This window comes from Lathamus discolor, chromosome 2, assembly GCF_037157495.1.
Source record: "Lathamus discolor isolate bLatDis1 chromosome 2, bLatDis1.hap1, whole genome shotgun sequence".
NCBI lineage: Eukaryota > Metazoa > Chordata > Aves > Psittaciformes > Psittacidae > Lathamus > Lathamus discolor.
The window spans coordinates 61116008-61135378 of NC_088885.1; the positions used below are offsets into that span (position 1 = coordinate 61116008).

A 19371-nucleotide genomic window follows, 5' to 3' on the forward strand; every position below is an offset into this window, starting at 1 on the left:
CACACTTTTGTTAGTTTTGCTGCATTTTTAATAATTTCATCCCATAGATATTTTAAAGCTTTGTGATCACTTTTCACAAGTCCTTCTGCTTTTCCAGATGCAACATGCATAGAAAGATAGTGTCATGTGAAATGTCTTTATTGCATGTTTTTATAGCCCAAAAAAAAAAAAAAAAGAAAAAAAAGAAAGAAAAAAGAAAACAAAAAAAAAAGAAAAAAGAAAGAAAAAAAGAAATGACAGTCTATCACAAGCATATTAATGCAATCCAAATATTTGGCATAAATGTAGGTGGCTTTCCTCTGATCTCTCAGAAGGATTTTCAGGTTTCCTCTGATACTCTCAGAAGTGGGCTTTGGCTTTTCATTTCAAGTAATTCCATTGCACAATTCACTGCTTCTTAATTTCTTGTATATTTCCGAGCTGACAATAGGAAGTTTTTAAAATAGAAGAAAGGCAGAAGAAGACATCTACTAAATCAGATTTAAACATGCAACAACTTATATAACAATCCACCAAACTGGAAGGATTTGTGAGACTCTTATGAACATAAAAATCACGGCTGAACAAAAATAGTTGGTGGGGGAGGGGAGCGGGGTGGGTGTGTGTGAAATCACCCAATTTACATCTTTTCTTGCCAAACAATGCAATTCTAGCAATTCTTCTTTCATGTCTACTACTCTGCATTCTTTGCATTAGACCATTCCTCCTTCTTATCCTAAAGTACAGTCAAATGCTGTGCTTACATGAAGGCTTTCAGTGGACCTTTTATGCAAGATAAATACACAAATGACACTTCAGACTGACCTGACATCTTCATGCAGAAGAAAAACAGCACCCTACACTTATTTTCTTACTTGCAACAAAGGTTCAGCAGAATTTCCTCAACCTTTATAACAACATAAACTTAACCTCAAATGAACTAACCTCTGAAAGACAGACACCTAGTCCCAGCTTTGAAGAAGTATTATGGACTATTCAAGACTTTCAGGAGTTTTGTTCACCTGGTTTGGCAGAGGTGGGTAAGAGAATCTTCATTACTTCTCAGGATTGAACTGATAAAAATCTCTCCTGCGGTAGAGAAAGCTACCAATCACAGACTAAAACCTTATCTTTCAGTAGCTCTTAGGTAAACATATCTGTTACTAATTTCCCTGCTACCCTATTAGCAACACACAGTTCCTATCTATTTTGCTAGTATCTGTAGCAGAACAATAAATGAAGCCTGGGAAAGTTAGCAGGATGACAAACATGGGCTTTATACATAGTAATTCATAAATCCAAAGAACAATTCTGCTAGATTAATTATTTTCTAGTGTCTGAACAACATGTGCTGTTGTCATAAACTGTAAGTATAGCTGGCTAGAAAACAAACATTGCTAAACACAGTGGCTCCCCAGTAATATACCCAACAGAAATCTTGTTTGGAAGTTTCACAATGCTAGATGGCAGGTGCAGTTGGATATGATGAACATATTTTCTTATCTTTGCATGTGTTCCGTGGCCAGACTACAACTGCCAAGACCCACCAGCCCCATCCCACTGAACCACTATGGCTGACCACAAGAATCCCAGGCCAAAGTCCATCTTTTGAAACACAATCTAGCTGAAAAACCTAAAACCAGCAGTGAACTACAGTGTCTCCTGATACTCACAAGCATAACTCAATTACTGAGGCATGGAAGCAGTTCTCTGCGCTTTTTGGGGAGCGAGAGATTCTTTTATAGTGTTTAATGTTTTTGATTCAATATAGAAGGGGAAAAATTTGGGTTGTAAAAAAACCTTAGGGCTCTGCTGGGAAAAAGCTTCTGGTAAAATGGAAATGAGTAGGGGCTTATTTTGTGAGTATGCCTGTTTTGATGCATTACCAAATCTATTATTATCCTCTAGTTTAGGGTTAAATGTGAGGCAAAAGAGAAAGAAGCAGTTGTCTAAACATGCTCAAGAAAGCCTGTATACTCAGCCTATGCATAAGCCTCTGAAGTTAGAACGTATTACTAACAAACAGTTGAGTAACTGCAGCCATTATATCTTCCCTTGTTAATATTTAAAATACTATATGTGAATAAATGGGATCCAGACTAAAAAGAATTGCTGACATATGCTCTCAAGAATAAAAATATATATAAAAAAACCCAAACAAAACTTCACACTTAAGAAAATGTGGAAGCATACCTATTGAAAGCATGCGCATGAAAAAACAGACCTTCTTAGTAAAGACAGGAAATCTCATCTAAGTCTCCCCATCTGCCACTTAAGCAATATTAATTTAAAAATAAAACAGTTTTAAATGAAAAGAGTTTATAAAATGCATGTTATATGTACATGTGCAGGTGAGGAACGAGCAAGTAATTAATAAACAAGATAAAAATACTTTTTCATTTGACACAGATATCTTCTGAACTATGAAATACTAGAGAGAGGAAAAGATGGTGTTCAAGGCCAGGCTGGACAGAGCCTTGGGTGACATGGTTTCGTGTGAGGTGTCCCTGCCCATGGCAGGGGGATTGGAACTTGATCTCAAAGTCCTTTCCAACCCCAACTATTCTATGATTCTATGGTGTGCTTCTTCCAAGAGAAATGACAGCATTTCACAGTGGTAATGGGAGGAATGTCTGAGAAACTGCTGAACAGGCACCTCCCCACAGAGAGCTGAGCTGACACTGCTGAACAATCACAACAGGATATGCTGACATTCCCTCTGAGCTTCAGGTCCTCACCATCTCACAACTTATTCCTGTAGAATAGGTCCAAATGCCTTCCACCCCAGCAGGCACCAAAACTGATACTTCTTTATATCTGCTAATGTTGCACAACTGTTTATGCCATATCATTGGGTTGTCCTATCACTAATTTGCCTAGACACTGTAATGAGAAAGTAGCGCTAAGACTTACTATCTCCTATGATGACAGATACAGAGAAATTTAAGTAATGCTAAGATTTATTATCTCTTGTGATGACACATACAGAGAAATTTAAGATGATGAAGCCCAAATAAAAGTTGAAATTAAATGCCAGCACTATCATAACAAGAAATAAACAACCGTACAGCATAAACATCCATTTCAATAAGCTAGTTCACTGATAGTGTACCTAACTCTGGCAACACAACTTCCAAAAAATACAGCTAGATACTCAAAGAGAAAGTGGACTGATACAAGAACAAAAGGATTGAAACATGCATATATGGTGTTCTCAGTTGTCTAGGTAAGATCCCCGAGGAGAAAAGAAAGAAAGAAATCAAACAAGTAATGTCATTTTAACTGTGCATGTTAACACTAGACAACCTTTCAAGATCAAGGGCCTTCTCTGCCTTTCTACGCTTTGATGCACTCCACAGAATCAGTGCTTGTAGGAAGTTTTTCCAACTATCCTTGTAAGCCACTCAGTTTGCATGTCCTCCCCAGCATTACACCACAGAAGCTGGGAGCACAAGCCAAATAAATGTTCCTACAAGCTACAAGTACAATTAAGGGGCCCTTCTTCAAACATGTCCCTCAACACATGGAGGTGTGAGACAATTTAAACCATTACTGTGGTAATAAAAAAACCATAATAAACAAGGCTATCAGATCATATACCAGGGGAACGGGGCAGGTGAAAATAATCCAATTCTACACATAAAGCAAGAACAACAAATTATCCAGAGTTTCATGCAGAATATGTAAGAACAGTTGAATGTCTTCCCTTGGATTTGACAAGTTTCTGAATCAAGCCTGCCTAGGTTTTCAATTTCTGGAGGAAGTTTCACTAAAGCTCTTATCTGCTTACAAGCATAAACTAGGATCACTGAAATAGTCCTAACCAATTAATCATAACCATGGATTTGCATCACAAATCCACCATCAGTCTGATGTGGCCATACACTTTAAACTTGAGTAGATGTTGTGCTAGACATCAGGACTGTTGTTAGAATAATGGCTTTTAGTAATATCCCACCTTAGCCTTTGAGGCTGAGTTTTGGCAAAACGTAAAACTACATCCTGACTTCATTCAGATATCCTTCAGGAAACATTCACATTTACTGCCGTCAAAAAAAAGTGTTTCTTGGAATAACCTGCATTTGTCCTGTTCATATCATACGTCTTTGTATAGTGCAACATCCGTGACACTGAAGTCAGTTTAAGATAGAAGAACAGAAGCTGAAAGCTTTATTTCAGACAAAACAACACAGCTTGATAAAGGAACAAGAAAGAGATTGATTGTGACAAAGACAAATAGCGTCTCAACATCTGTAAGCAACATATTTATGATATTTACAAAACATGTTGGGAGACAAGGAAACATTGGCAAAAATGAACTTACTTGATCTTACTGAAGACAATGTCAACATCTGTGATTGTCACGTTCTTCCCATCTATCACATGACAGTCCTTACATAGCTTTGACCAGTTCTTCCCATGCATTTCTTTTCCTGTGGCTCTCGTATCACCATGGATAGCAAATTTTCTAAAGGCCTCTTCCAAAGCACTTAATTCTCCTGCTATGGCTCCCTCATGGGAGCTGTTTGAATCATATGATAATCGTTTTGCTGCTCGGTCCTTTGCTGGATCTGAAGGAGACTTTGGAGGAGTCTTATTCACAGGTTTGGTCGACTTCGCTTTATTGTCAGCCATTGTGCTACAAAGAAGAGGAGGGTAAACTCATCACATTAAATTGCAGTAATTTAGTTTCTAAGCTACAGGCTACAATCCATGTCACAACATATGAAGAATAAGAGATCTATAAAGTTAGTATGAACTCAGCACCCTCCACCATCAACCAACAGTCTATACACATAGAACTGTTTAACACTTTGCCCACCTAGAACAGAAAAAAAAAAGCTAACATATATATATGAAAAAAAAAAAGGCAGAGAAAGAGCATTGCAAAATGAGCACAAACCTAATTTCATCATCATTACGTCAGCCAATAAGAGAACACTTACAGTTTCTTTGGTTTTAAATAGCAATCACCAGTCATTCTATTGATTTAGACAAAAATACGCCCTTTATATTGTAAGCATTGCTATCTATTTCTGAAGGTAAAATCATAGAATCATAGAATCAACTAGGTTGGAAAAGACCTTTAAGATCATCAAGTCCAACCATTACACCACCACTGCCAAGACCATCACTAAACCATATTGCTGAGGGCCTCATCTATATGGCTTTTGAACACTTCCAGGGATGGTGATTCCACCACTTCCCTGTTGCAATATCCGATTACCCTCTCTGTGAAGAACTTTTTCCTAATATCCAACCTAAACGTCCCCTGGTGCAGCTTGAGGCCACTTCCTCTTGTCCTATCGCTTGCTACTTGGGAGAAGAGACCAGCCCCCACCCCACTACCAGCTCCTTTCTGGTAGTCGTAGAGAGCGTTAAGGTCCCCCCAGGCCTTCTCTTCCCAGAGTAAACAACCGCAGGTCCTTCAGCTGCTCCTTAAGACTTATTCTCCAGATCCTTCACCAGCTTCATTGCCCTTCTCTGGACCCAGTCCAGCATCTCAGCGTCTTTCTTTTATAGACATTGTAGTGAGGGATCCAGAACTGAAAAGAGTATTCAAGGTGTGGCCTCACCAGCGCCAAGTACAGGAGGATGATCACTTCCCTGACCCTGCTGGCTACACTATTTCTGATGCAGGCCAGGATGTCATTGTTCTTCTTGGCTGCTGGGCACAAGCTGGCTTATGTTCAGCAGGCATCAATCAGCACCCCCAGGTCCTTTTCCATGAGCAGCTTTCCAGCCACTTTTCCCCAAGCCTGGAGCATTGCATGGGGTTGTGGCACAAATGCAGGATCTGGTACTTTGCCTTGTTGAACCTCATACCACAAGCCACAGCCCATCGATCCAGCCTGTAATAAACAGCCATTTATTTTGTAGATTGTGGCTTTTTAATAATTAATTGAAAAATTAAATACTTTGAATGTGTAGCAAAAAAGAAAAAAAACCCTAACATGCCAGAAGCATGTCATAGAAGTATTTGCTTTCTGCTCATACATCTTAGCTTGGCAAAAATAAGAGGCACTGAAAAGCCTAGGGATAGGGTGCACTGCTGCTGTCCCAACACCTACAGGAGGACTGTTGCTCAGACTCACATCTGTGGTGCTGCTACAAATTTTTACGGATAAAGGTATGACTCAGGCATCAGAAGTTTGGCAAATACTAGATAAGGGCTGAAAGTTCACCGTACTTACCTCATCCATTCTTCTGAAGCCACAGCTGTACACGTATGTGGCTAACACATGCAAAGATAGGTATTTATTTCTAATTAATGTCTTTTTCTGCATCAGACAAAAAGTTCTTTGTCTTATATACTGTACTTCAATACAAACTCCTCAGCAACAGAAACAATCCCAAAATTTTACCTCTTCCGATACTGCTTAGCCTCTGTCACTTCAATAACCAAGGCATACCCTTTCCTGCACACTGAAACAGAATTAACCATAACTACTTGTAATGCAGCAGCTATTTTTAAGCTTCAGGATTAGAAACAACCTTTTAGTAAAAACTATAGTGAAGGTCCTTTGTCCTTTACAGATGCAGGATAGCCAAAGCACTACTATCAATTTTGAAAACATTCCAGTAAATGCTTAAAAACCTTGTTGTATCTTGAGCCTGGGCATCCTCCTATTTTATTTACACTGTCAGCATAAGTTTTGGCCAACAAACCAAAATGCCGAATTAAAATTAATATGACCGGAATTTACTAACCATAGCCTTAGAGTTATATGTGCACCTGTGAAATAAAAGGAAAAGCACAAAGAGGGGGAGAGAAAGAGTCTGAAAACATAAAGTTCATTAAAAAGTTAAAAACATAATCAATTCAATTCCCAATTCCATTTCCTCTTCTCCCTGCTTCTCTCCAAAGGTCAGCAATTTTACCTCAATAAACTTTTCTGGAAGTCACCCAACACAAACACCAAAACAATAAGCACTCACAATAAACTGTAAGGTCCAAGTACTACAGATGTATAGGTTTTTTTCCAAAATACATTGGTCTGAATTGTCTAATTCATCAAGCTACACACATTTTTTTCTACCACAACAGTGGTGAGAGAAAATAAGAAAACAAAAACACTGATGACACAATCTATGCAAAAGAGAATTACATTAAGATCTATGATTCATCTTCAAGGAAGACTGACTTCCAAAAGCAGAAGTCTCTTACAAGCTTACACCACTTCAAATTCACTGAAGCTGGAAACTAGCATCAGAAATTTGCTAGGATAACTCTAACTGGCAAGAGGGAGAATGAGGAAGGGCACACATCAGTAAAAAGTTGTATAGAATATCAAAACCCAGTTACATCTGTAAGCAAGTAACAAGACAAAAGAAGGCAGAGATCTGCTAAGTATCTCTTATAATTTTGCAATTTTATCTTCTGCCAGATGAACCTTCCAAGACATTTTCAGGTATAACACCCTCTTGCTCTTAGCAATTCTGTCATGAGGCTATACTCCGTGTGAATATCCTTGAAAGATTCAACAATTGCACAATTTACAAAAAGAAAACCTCTATTCCACTGCCTCATCTGAAATTCAAAAATATAACAACATGCCTAAATTTAAGTATCTTCTGAAGAAAAATCTTTCTTTAGCCAGTGTCAGTACTTTGCTTTGCCTAATACCATGTCATCCATAACCATAACTCAACTACGCACATCACAGCAGAAATGTGTGTTAAAAAGCAGCTTGTGGTTTCAAATCATGAGCTCAAACCCACATTGGCTGCAAAAATTGTCATGGATGCTCCTTCTCTTGATGAATCACAATTACAGTTTACTTGTTAAAATCCCACCTGATAGCATGAAATTTACTAAAAAGCTACATGGTTTATGAAAATATTGACCTAGTCTCATCTTAAAATTTGTTCCTTAACACTAGAAAGAACACACTCTGAAGAGAAATATGTACACTAATATACTGTATTAGAAGGTAAAGAATTACACAACACAGGATATGAAATCAGATGTTTAATGGGGTCAGCTCCTTTAACTTTTTTTAGTGATTATTGATGAGGAAGGAGATCATGTCATGTTGAAGAAATGATCTCTCAAAGAGAAATAAAGAATAACCTGTTTGCCAAAAAATTCAATATCAAATGCAATTTTGAGTCTCACCCATGTTTCCCTGGACAAAGGGATTACGTGTATGCTAGCTTCTGCTAGAAGATTAGCAGTAATTTGGGGAGAGGCCACAGTAGGGTGGTAGGTGGAAGTGACAAAAAAAGTGGCTATGCTAAAATGCCAATCCTAAGATTCTGTAAATCAAAATTAAGACACTGTTCAAAAGCATGGGCTGTGTAGATGAAGACTATAACAATTACAGGTAACCAAAGAAATGCCTTTCATCACCATCTTAAAAGTCTAATTTGCACTCAGATAACACTACCTTTCCAGAGCCAGCAGAGGGAATGAAGGCAGGAATATAGCAAGTCAACCCCATCCTCTCTATCCACTGCTGACTCCCAACCTAACAGGTCCACATCACCAAAAGCAGCCATATAAGACATTAAGAAAAGGGTATAAGCAGATGCTAGAGTTCAGAAGGCTTTGTGAAAGAACAACTGTCACAAAAAAGGGAGTTACAGAAACCAACAGAGTATTTAGACAACTAGGTGTTGTTATGAACTGCTATAGCCTGTCATGTAATACTGCTTTGGTATCATGAAAAAAACCCCAACAGTTCTCATGCCTTCTCTCACTCTACAATAGGTAAATATACAGCACATTATACAGAGGTATCTATACAGACAGATTAAGCTAGGGATCAAACTGACTGAGGTCATGACTAATTCGTGCTAAAATAGACTGAAAGTGCAGATCTGTGCTCTCAGCACATGCCTAACCCATTAGAAAAAGTCTTCTCATATAAACTTCCTTCCAGCCAGAGACTACAATACATACTCATCTGCAGACAGATAGCTGGGAGAACTCCTCTAGATAAAGTCGTGTATTAACGTGGATTCTTCCAAGACTGAGGGGACATGCAGTTATTGTTTCTGTGACTTTCAGTTGCCAATTTTCTATAGCTGCATAAATACCAGGAACACATAAATAAGCACAAGGACTCAGTACTGACCAACTGTCAGCTCTACTTAAGAGATTTATATTCATTTACACTCTTTCACTTATCCACATCCTTTCCAGGTGTCAACATTCTGCAGGAATTCTGGTATGGCTCTGATTTAGATTTGGGAGAACTGCTCTTTGAAGCAACACATCTCTCAGCACCAGTGAGAAAGACCTGAAACCTTACTAAAACTCAAGAGTACTTTCGCCAGCAATTTTATAAGCTTATGCAACTCTATACAATATGCATGTAACCTTGACGGTTAGAATTCACTGCAGTATCGTACCTGCCCTGTCCCTGAGAACTAATGCATGGCTAATCTGCTCAGGAAGTACAGACAGCTTGTATTTGTAACAGAAGTTATCACCACTGCCATGTCACAGACAGGGGAACCAAAGAACCAAAGCAGAGGGATAAAGAAAAATGTCTGTCCTGCTGCCAGAGTTCAGAACATAATGATGACCATGGGACCCATACTCTACACTAATTATCAGGCCACGTACAGTAGGTAGAGGATTGTATGGAATGCTCTGAAGAACCAGCATTCTCTGACTCTAGGAAGGAAATACAAGCATAGTCTCACTAACTGGAAATGCATAAACACAGTTTATGATCTCCACACTAAAAAATGCTTTTCCCACAACAACAAAATAGTCAACAGGAAACTATCAAAGGTGTGACTACCTATCTTTTTGGGCTCTGCCATGTACTTTCTTATCTGCTTTGTCCAGCTTGCTCCTAGCACACTAGGAATCTTCTATCCTGGTATAAGTTGAATTGCTTTCATTTGCAGCAAGTATTACAAAAACAGTTTTTAATGGAAGTCTTGCAGCATTAACTGCCACGGAAATGAGTAAGGCTGTATTTGTCTAAGACAGTACAAAAGACTAGAACACTAGTTACTTATTACAGCCCCAGATATAATCCAGTTAATAGGAAAGGCAGCTTATTTTGAAACCATTTGTTCTTTAAAATATTTACTAACCAAGAATTGGCTAAAATGAGGCCAAAAGTCCTGTGAACTAAGGAAAACTTTCAATGCAAGCTACTTAATGGCAGAAAGCATTCAAGCATCAAGCAGACCTCAGCTCAGGCAACTGCTAAGACCGATGATATGTCTCACACAAATAAGCCATGAAAATCTACAAGTTCTGTCCTCAATTTACTTTTGTTCTGCAAATCCTTTTGCTGTTGCTTTTATGTAAAGTGCTAGGTCCTGCTTTGCTTACAGTCACATCATAAGGCTTTGGCTAAAAGGCAATGGAGATGGTACCCTAAATGTACCCTAAATATCTACCAAGATATAATCTAAAACAGTCATTCCCCAAACAGTCTTTCTGCAGCCTCCTTGCCACCCAGCAATTCTGTTGTACATTTTGTCTCCATGATCTGTTAAGTGAGAAGGGAAGGTAATCCACAGCACAAACCCTAGACTAATAAGCGAAGATATTGTTCTACTACCTGCAAAATGTCACCAGCAGCTAAAAAAAATATAATCTTTCAAGCATTCTATTCAATTTTTGCTAGTCCTCAAGCCAAGTATGAATATGTAGGCTTTGCAACACTCTTGCTCTTTGTAACAGGTATTCAGCCAAAAAAATTCCCTAGCTCATGGACAAATTTTGTCCAACTAGTCTTCGCATCCTCAACTTCCAAATGAGGGAAAATACAACAGATTAATCAGCAAAACCATCCATACATGTATTTAGTTGGCCAAGAAAAGAAAAAGATTCTACATTCAGTCAGATAGCATCTCTCATGCATGTGATCACATCATACATTTCAATGAATGCTCAAGAAAATAGTATCCAGGAATCTACCGATTTTATTGAGAACTAGAAATAAACTAGGGGGAAATTAGAAAGATGGTGGACCCCTTGCAATACAGCTAACACAGCCGGCAAGTCAATATAAGTCTGTTAACACATAAAGATCTGAATAACCATATGTTGTTAACATTCTGATTTAACCTCACTATAAGCTTCCTATTTCTGCACCATTCTCCTATAAGTGTATCAGCCTCAACCTCTCCATCATGTTCTCAGCTCCTCAACGTAGCTAAACTTCTAGCCTTCCTAAAGATATTTCTTAGAGGGTCTTAAACCTGAAAGGCCACTTTTAGAAAAAAGGTATGCTACAAAGAACTCTGCCCACAGGCACATACCCTAGTAGTTTTATGTTGTTACCTGTTTTTACCTTCCATTCTCCTGCTACTCCTTCCTGCACATCAAGTGTTGGTAAGCACACAAGTGCTTAAGCTGTAATTCTTATCAGAATCTGTTTATGTACAGTTGATAAAACTTACCCACTGCACCACAAATAATTGCCATCTAAAGTTTCTCAAGAACTTCCAGCACAAATTTTCAATGAGGATGAAAGATGCTATTTTTATGAGTGAAATGGATTCATAACATTACCAATTTGTGTAAGGCATTTGCATTTGTCTGACTGCATCTGTTTTATTTTAGTACCTGATCTATCTTTCCCTTGTTTTAAAAATATTACAGAATTGCAATTAAAATGAATTCTCATTTATTTTCTGTCTGTAATAATTTATGCCAAATAAAAACAGCAGAGACAAAGTACAGCAGATGGAATCTTTATCCCACATTTCTACATAAACATCCAAGCTGAAGGAAGGGATAAACAGCTGGAGAAATGCAACATTCTCCTAATGAAATGCAGTGCTTTAGACAACGCTCTTAAGGCTTCCCTTAAGCTTCCTTCAAAGCTATCTGTCAGAATCAGAATTAAGGCATTTCTCTTCTGAGTTCTGCTCTGGGTATATTTCTGCACATCTGATGTTCAAGTGAATGAGAGCCACCCATTTTCACCCTATCATATAACACAGAAGGAAAATGAGCAGGGAATACTGCAGACCAAGCAAAGCTAACACATCTTTATCTACATTCAAACCCACCTTTAAAGAAATGAAATCCTTTCACAGGCTTTATGAGGAACTGCACGGTTAAACCTTGAGTTCTCTTAATATACATGAATCTGTGGACAAGGCTGGTTATTTCACACACCTACGTTAAGACCTTTTGCAAGACATACACACAGAGTAACAAAAAGGTGGTTACTCAAGTGGTCCAGTGTTCCTCCTTAGCAAAACCATATGTCAGACTGCGATGAAGTTATATATGCCATTAAAGGAACAACCTTAGAAAACACATTATCAAGCACAGAGATTATTGACTGCTGACAAATGACTGTTACTGTTCTATTTCCAAAACCAATTGTTACCCATCCACATAGTTACTGCTACAATATCACTTATACACAAAACTTAGTTCTTAGTAAATTATATTCTTCCATTGCAAAGAACCACTTCATAAAATATGCATAAACAAAGCACCTATACAGGCACACACCTCTTTATCAGCAATTGTTCTGTTAGAACTTTTTTCTTTTAAAAGATGCATGTTCACCTGATAATACTTGAAACTATACAAAAACTATCTGACTAAATAACTCTTATCTAGCTCTACAATATACTATAATACCACTGTATCACAGACACAAGGTCTTGAAGACACTGTAAGATTTAATAGTCACACAGCATCACCTCTGATCAAAGAATTACAGATGGTATGACAGCTACAAAGTCATGAGACAAGATGTTTTACTGTAAAAGACAGAATTCCACCAGTGGAATTTGTCAGGTGATTGAAGTCACTTCAGTGAGGTATACAAATACCTTTGTAGAGAAACTGCATCACATACAAAATGTCTCTTTACTGTCAACAACATCAAAAAACTCAACAGCTGAAAATTCAGGCTATGGCAATATAAATTAGAAATAAGACTTTCTTAGGGAGAGAAAATCAACCATTGGAAACACTAATAAGAATAGCTAAAAATATTTCACATCCTGACATCTGCACATTAGGCTCCATTTAACACAGAAGATACACTGCCATCTCTGGCAGACTTCTATCAAATGTACATTACTCGTCTCAGATAACTAGTTAAAAGTAACTAGTACCTGAGTCAGATTAGATTGTCTGAAGATCCCTTATGGACTTACAAGTCTGCTGCTTCAGTTTTGTCTGAACCTAAAAAATAAATTCATCTTTAAGTACATTTTTTTTAAACTACCCATAGCTCAGTACAAAACAGGAGAGTACTTCCCTTTCTAAATCATCAATAAATTCTTTCACACCTATGAGGTCCTGTAGGATGAACTGTTTGAGTAATGGCCATGGTTTCTGATAGTGAAATTGAATAAGACAGGCAGATACAGATTTTAATTTAAAAATAAACAGAGTCACCAACAATGAAAAAATGTTTTTGTGAGCAAGACCTCTAAGCATTTGAATTTCCACTGCAAGAGTTTCCTTAGCACTGACCCAACAGAACTGTTCCCAATAGGAACCTCAAATGTGCATTTAAGAACTTCTTTGAACTAGGACTGCATCCCTCAGAGAGCCAAGCTAAAACTGTTACATCCTTAATTATTATTTTTTTTTTTTTAAAGTTTCTCCATGCTCATTTTGATGACTGCTCCAATATATGAACACTGACAAACAAGCATACTCTTGAGTTTAGCCAAGCTGGGAAATAATTAACTTTGTAACAGTTGAACTGCAGATTTATTTTTGTCCTTTCATCCGCCACATAATACACTGAAGCTTTGCTCTGTATATTCTTGGTTTCCAGCTCTTGGTTTTCTATCCAGGACAAGGTAAGTTCATCTCACACACTCAGGTCAGTATGAGGCAGGGGAAAGATAAGGAGGAAAAGAAAAAGAAGAGGGAACCTGAAGACAACTGGCAAGAGTAAGAACCTAATCTTCTCCACATCAGTCTTTGAGTCCTGACACAGTTAAGATTCCCTTTTAGCAGAAGCAAACTGAATTGCCCACCCACTACACGTAACAATATAGAAAAACTTCCCATCTGTTTTGATGGATATACCACTGTGAGCCAAGAAAAATGACCAGCACAAAATCATTCTTTTCTGCTCAGTCAGCACTTTAGATAAATACCCAGTCAGAAAACGTGTCCTGAAACCTAAACAGGCTATGCGTACTTTCCTGTACCACATGTATAAACCCTGTTACTGAATGACAATTTTTTTATTGGTGTATATTACCAGTAATATCCATTCAGTGCACAGCTACTTTCACTACTATTTCCAAGTATTCGAATAACAAGACTAACACTGCAACGGGAAATCCTTGCAGTACTTTTACGTATGGGTAATTTGGGATGGGCAGGGTGATACACTCACTAAAAAATTTCTTTCTGCTGAAGATGTATTTGTTCCCAAGTACTTTCTGTTGGCTTGTGACACATGAGCGAGATGAAGCAAATAAAGAGCTGAAGCAGCTTATATGAAACACTGGAGAAAAGCCAAAACAATGTGATTTTTCCTATACAACACTTTGATTTTGAAATAAAAGCTCAGTCTCAAAAACTAAAAAAAAATTATCTGAAATTTAAAGAATATTAAAAACTAAGTAGCCTGAAGATAAAATGTTTCATATTGGGTCAGTGTAGGGTTTTGTTTCTGGTTTTTTTTACATCAACTTTCAGCATTTAGTCAAATTAAACAAAATCCCCCAAAATCAAACCATTATTCACAGGTCCCAGGTCCCAAGAGTACCCTTTGATACCAGAACTTCCCTCAGAGAACTGTGCAAGTCTTACATGAGGTTCTTCAATTCCCTTTGGTCTAACATACAAGAAAGATAAAATACATAGCTGGATAATGCACACACATACCACTGTATCCTTTTTAACAGCTGCATTTGTTCTTTTTTGTACCATTTACAGCGTCTTGTTTTTTATTTTGGTTCATAATACTTTGGGGTCCAGGCCCAAAATCTTGTTCCATGGTTATACTGCACCTAACATGCTAGTTAAGGTCCCTGATCACAGCTCCCAGACACCATGGCAATACAAACAGTAAGCAAAATATTTCTTCTCAACTGACAGAGGCACCTAAAAGAACTTATGCCCATGCCAGTCATGCCAGCAAGGCAGAGAAAAACCTAGGGGTAAAGCTTCTATATCTGCATCTGATTTCAGTTATACATGGCATAAAAATGGGTTTTGGAAGAAGAAAAAAATCCCAGTTCGTTGCTTGCTGGAAAGAGTTCATTTCATTGCTGCAAGCAGTATGCATGTACAAATAGAAACGACATGACATCACTGAGTGACGATACCACAGGAGAGACTGTTCTTGTCACAAGTTTTTCTTCATACAGTGATACAGACTTGTGAACACAGTCACATTCTCACACTGAAGACTTACATAATCAATGCATGCAAAGCAAGAAAAATATCTGATATTATTTTAATTTACATTTTATTTTATAATCTGGAGCAAGGTATCAAGTTTAAACATCATTTGGTTTATTCTCTAAAGCATGCTGAGATATATGAAGTGTAATTAATTGCCTCCATCTACAATCAGAATACACTAATTCCACTAATCTTAACATAAACTGACATAATTACCTACCCCTCCCCCCTTTAAAGAGCTTTTTTCCTTTAAAACCTTTTTTTTTTCCCTCAAATTAAGCTCAAGGTACAAAAAGTAAAAATAACCTCTATCATACAGCTGAATGTATCTACTATAAAAATTAAATACATTATTCTGCACCACAGTCAATCCACAGCTTAAATCTGGCACAGAAAGAACTACCTGCTGGATGTATATTTCCATTTATAAACATCTTTTCTTACATTTATGAGGGTCAAATGCAAGCACTGCAGGAGATTCCTCCGTGAACTTTATCTGCAATTTGATCCTTGCATGGCATGCTGTCTAAGCATTACACTGTACTATGATTTAATACTGGGCATACACTTCAACAGTTACAGATGATAGACTATTTAAAGGAATATGGCTGTGACCCAGAGATGTACAAAAGTATACAAAACAGCATTTTATTTTAGCTTTGGGAGGGGTTAGAATGAGTTGGGGGTAGGCCCGTGAAAACCATAATTCGAAAAAGAAGTGCCTCATGACTAAAGGATCAGAAAAATGGCCATTAACATCTTAAAAATAAATAATTATACACACTCAATAAACAGTCACACTATTTTAAGCTTGAGACTATGAAAGTATATGGTATTTCTCCATTTCCCCCTAAGTTTTCACACCACTAGAAGAATAAAATAAATAATTTTTAATGTTTCATTATCACGCTAATGCTTGCCAACCTTCTAAAGCATGCTATTTAATGATACTGGTTGACAAAGCAGCATGAAGTCCCAGTCAGTGAAAACAGTCTCCTATCACGTGTTTCATTTCAGGCTGGGGGTTGGTTTTGCCCCTCCTTTTTTTTTTTGAAATAAACATAGGCAGTTATGCAATTCTCTATAAAATCTGTAAGAATTTCCTCCGAAGACCCCTGAAAACACGAATAGTGAAATTGCTTGTCAGCATCTATTGCAAGATTCAAAGCTACTGATGTTTAAGACACACACCTCCTATGTGTGTTCAACACCTTACCCGTGGAAGGATTTCACCCAGGTACTTTTACTCGGGACTGAAGAAATACGTGCAACCGCTGCTTATTTGTGTATGCGTGTGTATTTGCTTTCAGGCTAGCTAGCCGGGGTCGCAGATTAATTCACAGGATTCTGTCTCATCCTGTTTTTCACCCTGGAGTACTGTACTCGGCTTTCTACGTGCGGGTGTTACACTGCAGTCCATCAACAGTCTCCCTCATCTGATGCTGGTTTTCCTGGAGAACGCCATATAGGAGCGGCTGGCAGAGACAAAGCCCCTTCAGCTAACATCTGGGCATTAAAAAGTGAAAAAAAATGAAAGACAAATCGTCTTTACCCATCAATCTCCACAAAAGGGGACCGCCTGCTCTGCACGACAAGCAGCAGCTACAGCGGTTGAGGCTTTGTCGTCTCTCAACAACAGCTAACAGCAGAACGTATGCGCGCAAGGTGGATCTTTCTCGCAGCTCCTCCGGGAGCCGCCCGCAGGAAGAGACCGGGCTTGCCAGCGAGCAGCATCGCCAATCCACGCTGGGATCAAACAGCTCCCATCACACAGCCTCCTCTCGCCCCGCAGAGGTTGCGGCCGCGCATCCCGTCCCCGATGGCGGAGAGATGCGCCTGCAGAGGCCCATCCCGACGGGCAGGCACAGGACTGCAGCTCCACACCGACCCCTTCTCCCTGCCGATTCCTTCCCCGGGGCTCCCGCAGGAGGGATGCAGAAGAATGAGGGGAGGCAGCGAGGGGTTTAATGCTGGTGCGGGGAAGCTGCCGCCGCCGCCGCCGCGCCCGCAGCCCCCCGCGGACGTTACATAACTGCAGAGCGCAGCAGGGCAGGGCGCCCTGCGCGCCCCGGAGCTGCGAAGGCGGTGAACGGTAGGGAGCCGCCAGTCGCACTGCCACACCGGGGGCCGCCAGGCCGGGGCAGCTCCGCCAACGTGCCCGCACGCTCCTCTTGCGTCTTCGCTAACCTAACAGAAATCAATCAACCAGCGTGCTGAAGAGGAGGGAGAGAGCGAGAGCAGCACAAACACCCCACACACACCCCAAAGAGAGAGTCTTGCCTTGCCTTGCCCGCCCCGCAGGAGGTGCCCGCTTACCACCGGCTCTCGAGGAGCGGCAGGTCCAGCCAGCCCGACCTTACGCTCGCCCAGGCTCCGCGGCTATCGGCAACCCGTGTGAAGCCGGCGCGGCGGCTCCGGCAGACACCGCCCCCGCTGCCCAAGCATTGGTGAGAGCCCGGCACCGCCTGCCCGCCCTTCCGCCGCTCGCCCCCATAGGCCGGGCTGGCTGTCTGCGGGCGGTCCCTCCCGCCCCCCGCAGAACCTGAGGTAATGAATTAGCGCAGGGGTAGCTGCTGCCTTTGCTGCCTTAAATGGTTGGTTACGGCTGGCGGCGCCGCTGCCCTCTCCTCCCTGCTCGCTGCCCGGTGCTCGGCAGCAACCGGGCAAGGGCAGGTGCAGGGGAAACCGGGAGACGCTGGTTCCTTCGTAGTTCCCGTCGCCAGGAGCTGGAGGCGACGAGGGGCTGGGCAGCGGCTCCCCTACCCCGGCTGCGCCAGGTCCAGCAGCTTCTGCCATGTCGAGCATCCTGTTGCCCCGTCCCGAGGGAGAAGCAGAGACCAAGTGGCGCGACAGTCCTCTGTATCCTCTCAGGCTGTGGCAGGTTTGGGTCCAGATTGCTGCTCTGCTGTGGTTGTTGACATAAAGTAAATAAAAATCATGCGAAGGACTGAGCCGTGCAGTGCAGTAGGCGTTCCATAAAGCCTCGTGTTCCCTGAGCTTGCCAATTGTTTAGGAGCAAGCCTAGGGTTGGCACAGCGAGGAGGTGCAGCCACTAACCTAACCCGCAGCAATACTATTCAAAATCTGAGAGTACAGAGACACTTCAGGAGTCAGCAGAAATGTGACAAACTGTTTTGCATTCCTATTCATGAATTTATAACCAGTCTCCAGTGACCTGGCAGAACTTGGTGGACCATAACATGAGAGCTGCTGTGCTGGAATCAAGTTAAAACAATCTACCTGCAGAGATGAGAAAGAACAGCAAAATGATCCAGTTAATGTGCAATGGAGTCTCAATTTTCCAAATGCGAGATAGATACATGGCTAACTGTTCTAAATAGTCATATACCTATACTTGCCTTAAGATGCACAGCAATAGTTCTTAAACTATTATAAACCTACTTTATAAACTCTTATTTCAGTATCTTGTGAGGTGGGCTGATGCCAACCTTATGAAGTTTAACCATGCCAAGTGCAAGGTCCTACACCTGGGTCGGAGCAATCCCAGGCGCTGCTACAAGTTGGGCAGAGAAGAGATTCAGAGCAGTCCTGCAGAGAATGACTTGGAGGTGTTGGTCGATGAGCAAATGAACATGAGCCGGCTGCAGTGCACGCTCACAGCCCAGAAAGCCAACCGTATCCTGGGCTGCATCAAAACGAGCGTGACCATCAGGTCGAAGGAGGTGATCCTGCCCCTCTACTCTGCTCTTGTGAGACCTCACCTGGAGTATTGTGTGCAGTTCTGGTGTCCTCAACATAAAAAGGACATGGAACTGCTGGAACAAGTCCAGAGGAGGGCAGTGAGGATGATCAGGGGACTGGAACACCTCCCGTGTAAAGGCAGGCTGAGAAAGTTGGGGCTGTTGAGCCTGGAGAAGGGAAGGCTGCATGGAGACCTCATAGCAGCCTTCCAGTATCTGAAGGGGGCCTACAAGGATGCTGGGGAGGAACTCTTCATTAGGGACTGTAGTGACAGGACAAAGGGTAACAGCTTAAAACTTAAACAGGGCAACTTTAGATAAGATATAAGGAGGAAGTTCTTTACTGTAAGGGTGATGAGGCACTGGAAT

At 40.4% G+C, this 19371-nt stretch overlaps 1 protein-coding gene across 4 annotated transcripts in view; it reads right to left on the reverse strand.

The window, feature by feature from the left end:
- Positions 1-18083, reverse strand: part of TPPP (tubulin polymerization promoting protein) — a 56767-nt gene extending 38684 nt beyond the window's left edge. The window contains exons 1-3 of one of the 4 annotated variants that reach the window (XM_065667141.1): positions 17618-17690; positions 16518-17483; positions 4304-4618 (exon numbers count right to left, since the gene is read on the reverse strand). In XM_065667141.1, coding sequence (XP_065523213.1) covers positions 4304-4614 — 311 coding nt within the window. In that variant the 5' untranslated portion in view covers positions 4615-4618; positions 16518-17483; positions 17618-17690. Of the gene's footprint in view, positions 1-4303; positions 4619-16517; positions 17489-17617; positions 17828-18064 lie in introns of those variants that run through there. The other 3 variants (XM_065667140.1, XM_065667142.1, XM_065667143.1) reach the window with 3 other exon arrangements.
- Between the last annotated feature and the right edge of the window lie 1288 nt (positions 18084-19371).